Source organism: Stomoxys calcitrans, chromosome 2, assembly GCF_963082655.1.
Source record: "Stomoxys calcitrans chromosome 2, idStoCalc2.1, whole genome shotgun sequence".
In the NCBI taxonomy this organism is placed as follows: Eukaryota; Metazoa; Arthropoda; class Insecta; order Diptera; family Muscidae; genus Stomoxys; species Stomoxys calcitrans.
In genome coordinates, this window is record NC_081553.1 from 29,980,682 (window position 1) to 29,994,684 (window position 14,003).

At 38.6% G+C, this 14,003-nt stretch overlaps 1 protein-coding gene across 1 annotated transcript; it reads right to left on the minus strand.

The window, feature by feature from the left end:
- Positions 1-6,940: 6,940 nt before the first annotated feature.
- Positions 6,941-7,910, minus strand: LOC131995120 (sarcotoxin II-1-like). The gene is made up of 2 exons (XM_059363114.1): positions 7,658-7,910; positions 6,941-7,596 (listed from the first exon to the last, which is right to left on the minus strand). The coding sequence occupies exons 1-2, from the start codon at positions 7,897-7,899 to the stop codon at positions 7,041-7,043; spliced, it is 798 nt and encodes a 265-aa protein (XP_059219097.1). The 5' UTR covers positions 7,900-7,910; the 3' UTR covers positions 6,941-7,040.
- Positions 7,911-14,003: the final 6,093 nt, after the last annotated feature.

A 14,003-nucleotide genomic window follows, 5' to 3' on the forward strand; every position in this document is an offset into this window, starting at 1 on the left:
TTTTGCTTATAACATGTGTTTTAATGTTCGTGATCATAAAAAAGTAAAAGAAAAATCACAAAAATCAACAATGCGACAAAATTTATAGAAAACAAAAAAAAATCGTTTCGGTGTGAATTTGCTTATCTGGACTTGAGCTAATCAAGATCCATTCACTTACTCTGTGTACCTATCTACCGTAGAGGCATCCATGAATAAAGCAATGATGGAATGACTGATGATGTGAGAATGATTAAATTCGTTTATATTTAGTACGAGTGTGTCTGATTGTATGACGAAGCGTGCTTAGATGAATATGCATGTATGTGAGCAAATGTTTGCTTAATCGTCGCATGTCACATTAAGTTTACACTGTTAATTAAATCAAATAATAAGTCAGCAACTAAAAGTAAATGAAGTGTTCGAATAGAAAAACCATTTCGACACTTACAAATCCTATAAATAACATGGTAACGGGTTTACCAATAAGACATGTTATTTTGGTATTCAAAGAAAACCAGTAAGGGAGGGAAAAAGACGGGCGGTGCCAACTGTATATTACCCTACACCTACCCTATATGTACAATGTGCAAGCTACATTCAATTCTGAATCAATGTTAATGGACCTCGCGGATGTTTTCAGATGGATTATCAAACAATCCCTATCAAATTTGGAGCAAATATGTAAAATTTGTTATAACGACGGTTGACAAATGACAACATTATTGTAAACTATCCAAAATCTGACAAACATATATACGGGAGCTATATCTAAATCTGAACCGATTTCGAGCAAACTTCTCAGATATTGTGGTAGTCGTCGAGGAAAGCATTGTGCAAATTTTGGCAAGATTGGTCTATAAATGCGATTGCAGTCGCTCTTGGAGGAAAATGAAGAGATATACATATATGGCAGCTATATCTAAATCTGGACCGATTTCCATGAAATTCATCAGAAATCTCGAGAGTCATAGGAAAATCCTTCCTGCTAAATTTCTAGAGAATCGGTTAACAAATGAGCACTTTAATGGATTATTTCTCAATATCGGATGAACATATATTTGAGAGCTATATCTAAATCTGAACCGATTTCGAGCAAACGTCTCACATATTGTGGAAGCCATAGAGGAAGACGTTGTACAAAATTTGAGGAAAATTGGTCAATGAATGCGCTTGCAGTGGGTGTAGGAGTGAAAGTCAGCCGATATATATATATATATATATATATATATATTGGAGATATATCTTAATCTGAACCGATTTCTATGAAATTCACCGGTAATATTTAAAGTCATGAGAAAATCCTCCCTGCCAAATTTTGAGGGAATCGGTTAACAAATGAGCACTTTAATGCATTATTTTTTAAAAATCGGATGAACATATATATGGGAGCTATATCTAAATCTGAACTGATTTGGCGCAAACTTCTCACATATTGTGGAAGCCGTCGAGGAAAGCATTGTACAAAATTTAAGGAAAATTGGTCAATGAATGAGCTTGCAGTGGGCGTAGGAGTGAATATCAGCTGATATATATATATTGGAGCTATATCTAAATCTGGACCGATTTCCTTGAAATTCATCAGAAATCTCGAGAGTCATAGGAAAATCCTTCCTGCCAAATTTCGAGGGAATCGGTTAACAAATGAGCACTTTATTGCAATATATCTCAAAATCGGACGAACATATACATAGGAGCTATATCTAAATTTGAACCGACTTTTAGCAAACTTCTTACATATTGTGGAAGCCGTCGAGAAAAGCGTTTTACTAAATTTTAGGAAAATTGGTCAATGAATGCGCTTGCAATGGGTCAAGGAGTGAAAATCGGGCGATATATATAAACGGCAGCTATATCTTAATCTGAACCGATTTCTATGAAATTCACCGGTAATATTTAAAGTCATGAGAAAATCCTCCCTGCCAAAATTCGAGAGAATCGTTTAACAAATGAGCACTTTAATGCATTATTTCTCAAAATCGGATAAACATATATATAGGAGCTATATCTAAATCTGAACCGACTTTTAGTAAACTTCTTACATATTGTGGAAGCCGTCGAGAAAAGCGTTATACAAAATTTTAGGAAAATTGGTCAATGAATGCGCTTGCAGTGGGTCAAGGAGTGAAAATCGGGCGATATATATAAACGGCAGCTATATCTTAATCTGAACCGATTTCTATGAAATTCACCAGTAATATTTAAAGTCATGAGAAAATCCTCCCTGCCAAATTTCGAGAGAATCGGTTAACAAATGAGCAATTTATTGCAATATTTCTCAAAATCGGACGAACATATATATGGGAGCTATAACAAAAAAAAAAAACCGATCTGAACCATATACGACACGGATGTCGAAAAGTCTAACATAAGCCACTGTGCCAAAATTCAGTGAAATTGGATTATAAATGCGTCTTTTATGGGGCCAAGACTTTAAATCGAGATATCGATCTACATGGCAGCTATATCCAAATCTGGACCGATTTGGGCCAAGTTGCAGAAAATTGGCGAAGAGCCTAACACAAAGCATTGTCCCAAACGTCGGCGTAATCGGACAATAAATGCACCTTTATGGGCCCAAAACCTTAAACCGAGAGATCGGTCTATATGACAGCTACATCTAAATCTGGACCAATCTGTGTTATATTGCAGACGTATGTCGAGGGACTTAACATTACTCACTGTTCCGAATTTCGGCGACATCGAACAAAAAATGCGGCTTTTATGGGCCCAAAACCTTAAATCGAGAGATCGGTCTATATGGCAGCTATATCCAAATCTAGACCGTCCTGAGCTAGATTAAAGAAAGATGTTGAAGGGCCTAACACAACTCACTGTCCCAAATTTTGGCAAAATTGGACAATAAATGCGCCTTTTATGTGCCTAAGACCCTAAATCGGCAGATCTGTCTATATGGCAGATATATCCAAATCTGGACCGATCTAGGCCAAATTGATGAAAGATGTCGAAGGGCCTAAGAATTTAAGCAAAATCGGATAAAAAATGTGGCTTTTATGGGCCTAAAACTCTAAATCGGCGGATCGGTCTATATGACAGCTATATCCAAATCTGAACCGTCTGGGCCAAATTGAAGAAGGATATCGAAGGGCCAAACACAATTCACTGTCCCAAATTTCAAAATCGGATGATAAATGTGGCTTTTATGGGCCTAAGACTCAAAATCGGCGGATCGGTCTATATGGGGGCTATATCAAGATATAGTCCGATACATCGCGTCTTCGAACTTAACCTGCTTATGGACAAACAAAGAATCTGTGCAAAGTTTCAGTTCAATATCTCCGTTTTGAAAGACGAGCGAGATTTCAACAGACAGACGGACGGACATGTCCACTTTATAGGGTCGGAAATGGATATTTCGATGTGTTGCAAACGGAATGACAAAATGAATATACCCCCATCCTTCGGTGGTGGGTATGAAACGAACATCGACCAAATGGACATTACGGCCACGCTTACAAGACCATTCCAGGTGATTCAAAATAACAACTCTTTTTGGAAAACCCTATATTAATTATGGCCATGTATAGTTTCTATTTCTAAATTTGAATTGGGGAAGACCTCGCCAATGTTGAAAGTATTTGTAAGGGCATAATCACCATTTGTTGATGTTTCAGATATGATCCAAACACAGGCGTTTGGTTTTAAAGGTAGATTCACTAACCTCTTCTAAGAGATAACGTAACCTGGAGGGAATCTGGTTTGGGACACTCGTTCTACTGCTACGCATTTCCCTGGGTGCTCGTACGTGGCCGGTGGGTTATATAACCCGGATGGTATCGGTGTCCCTCTTACGCAACATAGTGCAGAGTCAATGTCCATGGTCGAGAACATGATAACGGAGGGGAAGATTGTCTGGGCGGTGAATACGTTTGAAACCTACAAGTCAACGGGACCGGATGATATTTTACCAGCTGTTGTGCAGAGAGAAGGTCCGATTGTCATACGACTGCTTGAGATAATTTTTACGAGCTGCATTTTGCTGGGTTATGTACAAGGACTACAGGCCAATAAGTCTCTCATTCTTCACTTTGAAGAATTTGAAGAGACTTATTTGCATATGTATCAGAGACCGTCTCGACCCTCCACTCATATGCGGCTATCAGCATGCATACACTAAGGCTCGTACGGTTGATAGTGCCCTTTATGATGTGGTTGGCAACTTGGAGAGAAATTTGGGTATGAGCGACTTCACTTTGGCGGCCTACTTGGCCATAGAAGGGGTTTTTCATAAAGTGAAGTGGAAGGCCATACATGGCACTCTGGTTGACATCAAGGTCCCCCCTTTTGGTGAATTGGGTATATTCGATGCTGAAAGTCCAGATTACCAACGCATAACTGGCAGAGGGCAGAGGACCAGAGGAACTCCTCAAGGATGAGTTTTATCTCCTCTATTGTGGCTTTTGATGATCAATGGGTTTCTGAGATCTTTCGAGAGGAAGGGAGTGAAGGTTATTGCCCACGCGGACGAATTTGTCCTCATGGTGGGTAGCGGTTTCTCTCTACACAATTATGAACGTCTTGAAGGGAGCTTTGAGGAAGCAATCCGGATTGGTGAGGGCCAAAGTGCTGGACATAATTCCCAGAAAGACTAAACCGGTTCTTTTCACCAGGAGAAGAGTGCTGGTTGTTTTTAAGCAAAGACACAGTAATTCAGAGCTTTGTGCCACACTAGACAACCATATGTGATAATTGACCTAGAGACTGCCGCAAACATCCAGTGAACTGTCCCTGGCCGTAGGTCCCAACTCATTCCTATTGCGAGTTGCTGGTTGTTTTTAAGCAAAGACACAATAGTTCAGAGCTTTGCGCCACACTAGACAACCATACGTGATAATTGACCTAGAGGCCGTAGGTCCCAACTCATTCCTATCGAGTTGCGACCGGAGTAGAGCGTGTTCAGTCCCCTTTTGACCCCTTCTTCTATGTTTCGTCACCAACTTAGCTTCTGGTCAAGAATCATACCCAAGTACTTGGCTTGGTAGCTCCAGCCCATATGCTAGATGGGATGGACTGAACATGCTCTACTCCTATCGCAACTCGATTGGTTGTCTGGTGTGGCATAAAGCTCTGGACTATTGTGCCTAACAAAACACCACGTGCAAAATTTCAGCCAAATCTGACAAAAATTTCAAAAAAGGGCTCAAGTCATCAAATCGAGAGATCGGTTTATATGGAAGCTATATAAGGTTATAGACCAATTTAAACCTTACTGGGCGCAGTTGTTGGAAATTACAATAAAACATTTATTGCACAATTGTAGCCAAATCGGACAAGAAGTCAAATCGGGCGATCGGTTTATTGGGTTGCCCAAAAAGTAATTGCGGATTTTTCATATAGTCGGCGTTGACAAATTTTTTCAACGGCTTGTGACTCTGTAATTGTAATTGTAATATATGGGAGCTATACCAGTTTATAGACCGTTTTGAACCGTTATTGGCACAGTTGTTGGAAATCATAACAGAATACCACATGCAAAATTTCAGCCCAATCGGACAAAAATTGCTGCTTGTAGGGGCTAAAGAAGTCAAATCGTAAGATCGGTTTGTGTGGGAGCTATATCAGATTATGGACCGATTCAGACAGTACTTATTACGTAATTGTAGGAAGTCATAATGGAACAGGAATTTCGGCTTCCAGGTGCTCAAGAAGTCAAATCTAGAGATCGGTTTATATGGGAGCTATATCTAAATCTGATCTCGTATATTCCCAAAAATAGTAGAGATATGGTACACCTCAGTCGGACTTTTCACATATATTTCGATATACCGTGGTAATCTCCCGTGCATTAGATCTCGCTAACTCCTCAGCTCTAACCATTTCAAATTTCAAGGAGATATCTCTACCTGTTCTAACGTGGCATAGTTTTTTTTTTCGATTTTCTACCACTGTGCAACGTCAGGTTTTCAAATAACTCCAGAAGAGGCGAACTTCTTTGAACACGAAAAGTTAAAATCAGGAGATCGATTTAGGAGAAAATAAAACACAATTTAATGCGTCAGTTGACAGTCAAAAGAAAAATCACAGTAAAAATTTTTCCTTCAATCGGATGAAAATTGCGCCCTCTATAGGCGCAGCACTCAGTGTCGGATCGCTTATTTGTGTTGAATTTTGCAAAAAAAAAACGAATTTTGTTAATAGTATCGATAGAAAAAATATAAATCGATACTCAGACACAAAATTAAATATCGATAGCATCGATAGTGCGAAAGTGCATCGATATTTTGCCAGCTCTAGTGAACACCTCTCTCCGAGCTGGGATTTCCTACAGGGTTTTAGCTCTCTTGTTTTTCTTGAGTTCTGGAGAGGGCTGAATTGGCTGACTGGATCATACTCTCGACAGTGAGCATGATAAAAAAAAACTTTCAATTTCTTTTTTCAATCCATATTGAGGTCTTTTATCGTTCTGTGGTGTAAGATTATCTATTTTGTTCTCCATCTTCTTCTCTTCTTCTTTCTTCTAGGGCGAATATAATATAGGGTTGCCCAAAAAGTAATTGCGGATTTTTTAAAAGAAAGTGAATGCATTTTTAATAAAACTTAGAATGAACTTTAATCAAATATACTTTTTTTACACTTTTTTTCTAAAGCAAGCTAAAAGTAACAGCTGATAACTGACAGAAGAAAGAATGCAATTACAGAGTCACAAGCTGTGAAAAAATTTGTCAACGCCGACTATATGAAAAATCCGCAATTACTTTTTGGGCAACCCAATAGAACTAAGGTCTTCGAGTGAAGTGGCTAGTAATTGAGGTTGCTTGTAGCGTGCCTTTCAACCTAATCTACTAACCTCTGCTCCTCGGCTAAGATTGTGTTATGGTCTAAAATAATCCTTTTGAGTATGATAACATTCAAAGTGGAAACTAACAGTTCAGCTATAGGGCCGTTTAAATTTCCTATGATTTAGATGCAGACTATTCTTCAACAATGAAAGCCAAATAAGTTTATTTTCATTTTTAAAAGCTTCTATTTTATAATCCAAAAAAAATCACTCATATACATAAATAATTAGGAACATATTTTGCAAAACAAAAAAATCCAAACTAACCACGGAATGAATGACTTCCCGTCAATCCAAAATTAAATTCACGTCGATTTTCAAATGGTCCACTCAACCATTTGGAGCCTCCACCATAAGCATCGAGACGTGTATTGCCATTATCCGATTTAAAGAGATTTGTGTGGGCACCAATGGAACCCTGTTTTCCGATGCCTTCGAAGCGCGAAAGACCAACATTGGCACCATGACCACCGGCATTGGACCAATCCAAGGAGCCACTGTTTTTATTAAAACCAAAACCATTGTTCTGTCTAATATTTGACTGAGAATAGATGGCATCCAAACGATTTCTGTCAGTGTTGAGTAGGTTAAGATTCACCGATTTACTGAAGGTGTCACTGACACCCTTGTTAATGTCACGGCTGAGTGAGGCTCCCACTCCATGGGAATTGGACCAAGCAATGGAGCCACTGGAGCCTTCAGCAATTCGGCCAGAGGGAAAGTGTGTTTGACTCTGTGTTACCTTAGCATCGACTCTATTAGAGGGTCCTGAGTACAGATTGCCAGAGGCGGAATTGGTAGCAATGGAAACGCCCTTACTATAAAAGAAAATTTTGAAATTAGAAAAAATTATTTCTCTTAGTATTGCCGATAACTTACCTCAAGGGAGCATCGTCTGGGGAACGTCTTACTCGAATGGGTCTTGGTGCTTGAGTTGGTGGTGGATAGTAAGGCAGCTTTTGAACATAAACTCTTTGGGGATGAGCTGTGGTGACTGCAGCCATACCCACAATTGCAACAAAGGCTGACAAGATAAGAACACACTTCATTTCGTTGGCTTTTAGTTTCTTTGGAGAAGAATATTTAATTTTAGTATTTGGAATGTAACTGATGCTTTTCATTCTGGTTTCTGTTGTTTTTATACTGAAATGAAATCTTCTTATCAGTTGAAGAGCGCTTGCCTAGGGATTCACCATCTGCAAGGGAAATCACACAAGAAGTGGTGCATTTTTATGGTTTTATTTTTTACAATTATTTGGCGTAGGGCAAAAATTTCCCAAGAAGGTTAAACATTTTTTGGGATTCACATGAAATGTATATTTTTCATAAAACACTAGCTGGCGTTTCGTTATAAATTATTGTTGAGCTTTTCTCAAATAAATTTTTTATAGCCAAAAAGGATTGGAATATACTTTGCTAGTCATTTATACTTTGAAATATTGAGAACTGTATATCTAATAGACATGTAAATATTGTGGAGAGTTTTGAAGTTCTATGTCGTTTTAGGAATGTTCATCAGTCTGTCCATGCACTTATTTGTATTCCGAATCTAGTTTGCAAGTAAATAATGATAGCTTATAGAAATATTGCACAAGTATATCCAGTTTAAGTGGTCCTGTTAGGTGCATAAATGGACCAAATTAATCCATAATTAGCTGTTGCTCCCATATGAAATGATTTCTCGTTTTGACTTCTTTCATCTCTTGGGGAGAACAATTTTTCATTTTGATGTTCTTTTATGACTTTCAAAGCCGATGCTGTGAGTACTACTGCATCAAAGTTCCTTAGGAGTTTGTTGAATGTCCAGCCGATTGATATTTACAACAGAGAATTGGCCAATCATACCAGCATACTGCTTTGGTAGACCTGCAGATTATTTACCTGATGATGGCAGGCATTTAAATAGTCCTCTTATTGTGTTTTAAGGTTTGTTATTTTGTTACAAAACATTGAGTTGCCCAAAAAGTTATTGCGGATTTTTTTAAAAGAAAGTAAATGAATTTTTAATAAAACTTAGAATGAACTTTAATCAAATATACTTTTTTTACACTTTTTTTCTAAAGTAAGCTAAAAGTAACAGCTGATAACTGACAGAAGAAAGAATGCAATTACAGAGTCATAAGCTGTGAAAAAATTTGTCAACGCCGACTATATGAAAAATCCGCAATTACTTTTTGGGCAACCCAATAGGTTATGGAGGTTGACTTGGGGATGTTGGAAACCTAGGAACGTTTCTGATTGGTAGAACGATAAAAGGAATGGTTGGGGGCGTTGGATTAGTAGCCCTTCATCCGGAAAACTTGAAGAAACTAAATACTTTGAAACATTCTAGAGCGTTCGGCCGCGCCGAATCACCATAGATTGTATTTGTCCAGTTCTTTGCGCGGCATCTCTTTTTAGACAAACAAAGAATGGATGGATTACAATTGTCATGCTATAGGAGCTATATCAAGTTATAGTCCGATTCGGACCATAAATGAATTGAATGTTGAAGACCATATTAGAAGTTATTGTGTAGTATTTCAGTCCATCCGGATAAGAATTGCGCCATCTATGGGGCTCTAGAAGTATAATCAAGAGATCGATTGTTATGCTATTGGAGCTATATCAAGTTATAGTCCGATTCGGACCATACATGAATTGAATGTTGAAGACCATATTAGAAGTCATTGTGTAGTATTTCAGTCCATTCGGATAAGAATTGCGCCATCTATAGGGCTCTAGATGTATAATCAGGAGATCGATTTATATGGGAGTTGTATCAGGCTATAGATCGATACAGATCATATTGAACACGTATGTTGAAGGTCATGGGACAAGCCATTGCACTTAATTTCAAAGAAATCGGATAAGAATTACGCCCTCTGGAGGCTTAAGAAGTCAAGGTCCCAGATCGGTTTATTTGACAGCTTTATAACTGATTTGAGCCATACTAAGCATAGTTATTGGAACTCATAACAAAACACTCCATGCAAAATGCCAGTCAAATCGGATAAGAATTGCGCCATATAGTGGCTGAAAATGACAAAATCCAAGATTATATGGCAGCTGTATCAGGTTAGTTGAAAGTCATTACGAAACAACTCACTCAAATTTCAGCCAAATCGGATGTGAATTGCGCCCTCTAGTGGCTCAATAAGTCAAGATCCCATATCTTATATATAAAAAGTAAAGAGGCGTTAAGTTCGGCCGGGCCGAACTTTGGATACCCACCACCTCGGCTATATATGTAAATGACCTTTCTTCAAAATTCAGTGAAAATTTCATACCTTATACGCATATACCTCATAAGTCACTGTGTCAAATTTCAGTGAAATCGGATTATAAATGCGCCTTTTATGGGGCCAAGACTTAAAATCGAGATATCGGTCTACATGGCAGCTATATCCAAATCTGGACCGATTTGGGCCAAGTTGCATAAACATGTCGAAGAGCCTAATACAAAGCACTGTCCCAAATTTTGGCGAAATCGGACAATAAATGCCTCTTTTATGGGCCCTTAACCTTAAATCGTGAGATCGGTCTATATGGCAGCTATATTCAAATTTGGACCGATCTGGGCAAAATTGAAGAAGGACGTCGAAGAGCCTAACCAAACTCACTGTCTCGAATTTCAACGACATCGGACAATAAATGCGTCTTTTATGGCCCCAAAACCTAAAACCTAGATATCGGTCTATATGGCAGCTATATCCAAATCTGGACCGATCTGTGCGATATTACAGAAGTATGTCAAGGGGCTTAACTTAACTCACTGTTCCGAATTTCGGCGACATCGGACGATGAAAGAGCATTTAATGGGCCCAAATCAAGCATAAATCAAGAAATCGGTCTATATGGCAGCTATATCTAAATCTGAACCGATCTGGAACAAATTGAATAAAAATGTTAAAGGGCCTAACACAACTTACTGTCCCAAATTTCAGCAAAATCGGATAATGAATGTGGCTTTTATGGGCCTTACACCATAAATCGGAGGATCGATCTATATGGCAGCTATATTCAAATCTGGACCGATGTGAGCCAAATTAACGAAGGATGTCGATGGGCCTTACACAACTCACTGCCCCAAATTTCAACAAAATCGGATAATAAATGTGGCTTTTATGGGCCTAAGACCCTAAATCGGCGGATCGGTCTATATGGGGCTATATCAAGATATAGTCCGATAAAGCCCATCTTCGAACTTAACCTGCTTATGGACAAAAAAAGAATCTATGCAAAATTTCAGCTTAATATCTCTATTTTTAAAGACTGTAGCGTGATTTCAACAGAAAGACGGACAGACGGACGGACATGTCTAGATCGTCTTAGATTTTTACGCCGAATGACAAAACGGAATGACAAAATGAATATACCCCCATCCTTCGGTGGTGGGTATAAAAATAAATTTGTGTTTGTATGTAGGTTTGTTTGTTTGTGTGTTCCTTATAGACTCAGAAACGGCTGAACCGATTTTCTTAAAATTTTCACAGATGGTGCATAATGACCCCGTGGTGAAAATAGGATACTACATATTTTTATATCTGAAAGGGAAGCGTACCCTCCCCCTTACCCTAATTTTCAGAAACGCCAGATCTCGGAGATGGGTGGTGCGATTCAAGCGAAATTTTGTGTGCTCTCATACAGTATCCTAAAAAATTTGTATCCAAATTTCAGATGGGGTACCTGGGTACCCTGAAACCTACCAAACATATATTTACACCAATCACGACAATATGGGACTCAAATGAAAGGTATTTGGGATAAGAAAACGTATCTGATATCCAATTGTCCGACCAAGTGCTAGGGGGACCACCCCAAGCCCCAAGACACCCCTAAATCGGACATATTTACCGACCATGGCAATATGGGACTCAAATGAAAGGTATTTGCGAGTAGAATACGAATCTGATATCCAAATGAGGGACCACGTTTCTGGGAGTCCACCCCTTTCCCAAAACACCCCTAAATCGGACATATTTACCGACCATGTCAATGTGGAGCTTTAATGAAAGGTTTTGGGGGGTAGAGAAACAATTGATACCCATTTTCGGGACCAATTTTATGGGGGTCTACCCCTTTTCCAAAATACCCCAAAAACGGCAATTTTTTAGTGACCATCGCAATATGGGGCTCAAATAAAGGTATTTGGGAGTACAATACGAATTTGATATCTAAATTTAGGACCATGTATGTAGGGCATCACCCCTTTCCCAAAACACCCCCAAAGGGAAAAATTTTTCGACCATGCCAATATGTGGCTCTAATGAAAGATATTTGAGATTAGAAAACGAATTTGATAACCTATTTTGGGGCCATGTGTTTGGGGGACGCCTCATCCTGTAAACTCCTCTTAAGCCAATGGCAATATGGGGTTTAAATAAATGGTAGTTGAGAGAAGAGCACGATGGTGATATTTTTTCAGGGCCAAGTGTCTGGGAGACCACCTTACCCCCGAAAACACCCCTAAATCAGATATCATGAGAATATCGGGCTGAAATAAAGTATTTTAAGAATGAAGTACACCTTATACCCAAACTTAAATTCGTAGACCAATAAAGATCATATGGGATTCAGATAAAGGCACTTATATTGTTAAACTGTTAGTCAAGCGATGTACTATTTTCGTAGCATGGTATTTTACTAAAAGATCTTTAATTTCCGAAAATAAATATTCCAAGGAAAACGAAGGCGCAGCGGAGCGGGCCGGGTCAGCTAGTCAGTTTATATAGCGGCTTTATCAGGTTTAATTTAAATCATGCTAAGCTCAGTTGTTGAAAGTCATAACAAAACGCCTCGTCCAAAATTTAAGCAAAATCGGATAAGAACTGTGCCCTCTAGTAATTCAAGAAGTCAAGATCAAAGATTGGTTCATATGACAGCTACATCAGCTTATTTACCGATTTAAATCATTCTTAGCACAGTTGTTGGAAGTCATAACGAAACACCTCATGCTAAATTTAAGCCAAACTGGATGAGAATTGTGCCCAAATGTAATCAAATTTGCGCCCTCTAGTGGCTCAAGAAGTCAAGATCCAAGATCGGTTTATATGGCAGCTGTAGCAGGTTATGTAGCGATTTGAACCATACTTAGCACAGTTGTTGAAAGTCATAACAAAACTCTTCATGCAAAATTTCAGCCAAATCACATGAGAATTGCGCCCTCTAGTGGCTCAAGCAGTCAATAAAATCGGTTTATTTGACAACTATATCAGGTTATAGACCGATTTGAACCACACTTAGTACAGTTGTTGGAAGTCATAACAAAACACTTGGTGTAAAATTGCAGCCAAATGTAATCAAATTTGCGCCCTCTAGTGGCTCAAGAAGTCAAGATTCAAGATCGGTTAATATGGCAGCTGTAGAAGGTTATGAACCGATTAAGACCATATTTAACGCAGTTGTTGATGGTTAAACCAAAACACTTCATGCAAAATTTCAGCCAAATCACATGAGAATTGCGCCCTCTAGTGGCTCAAGCAGTCAATAAAATCGGTTTATTTGACAACTATATCAGGTTATAGACCGATTTGAACCACACTTAGTACAGTTGTTGGAAGTCATAACAAAACACTTGGTGTAAAATTGCAGCCAAATGTAATCAAATTTGCGCTCTCTAGTGGCTCAAGAAGTCAAGCTCAAACATTGGTTTATATAGAAGCTGTAGAAAGTTACGTTCCGATTTGAACCATACATAGCACAGTTATTGGAAGTCATAGCAAAACACTTCGTGTAAAATTACAATTAAATAAGAATTGCTCCCTCTAGTGTCCAAAAGAAGTCAAGATCTCGTTTATATGGTAAAGGGTGATTTTTTTGAGGTTAGGATTTTCATGCATTAGTATTTGACAGATCACGTGGGATTTCAGACATGGTGTCAAAGAGAAAGATGCTCAGTATGCTTTGACATTTCATCATGAATAGACTTACTAACGAGCAACGCTTGCAAATCATTGAATTTTATTACCAAAATCAGTGTTCGGTTCGAAATGTGTTCATTCACCGTAACGTTGCGTCCAACAGCATCTTTGAAAAAATACGGTCCAATGATTCCACCAGCGTACAAACCACACCAAACAGTGCATTTTTCGGGATGCATGGGCAGTTCTTGAACGGCTTCTGGTTGCTCTTCACTCCAAATGCGGCAATTTTGCTTATTTACGTAGCCATTCAACCAGAAATGAGCCTCATCGCTGAACAAAATTTGTCAAAATTTGAACACATTTCGAACCGAACACTGATT

Coding starts and splice junctions, on each gene's coding strand:
- LOC131995120 (XM_059363114.1), bottom strand. CDS start 7,899: ATGAAAAGCATCAGTTACATTCCAAATACTAAAATTAAATATTCTTCT. Junction 7,597..7,657: donor CCAGACGATGCTCCCTTGAG/GTAAGTTATCGG, acceptor TTTCTTTTATAG/TAAGGGCGTTTCCATTGCTA.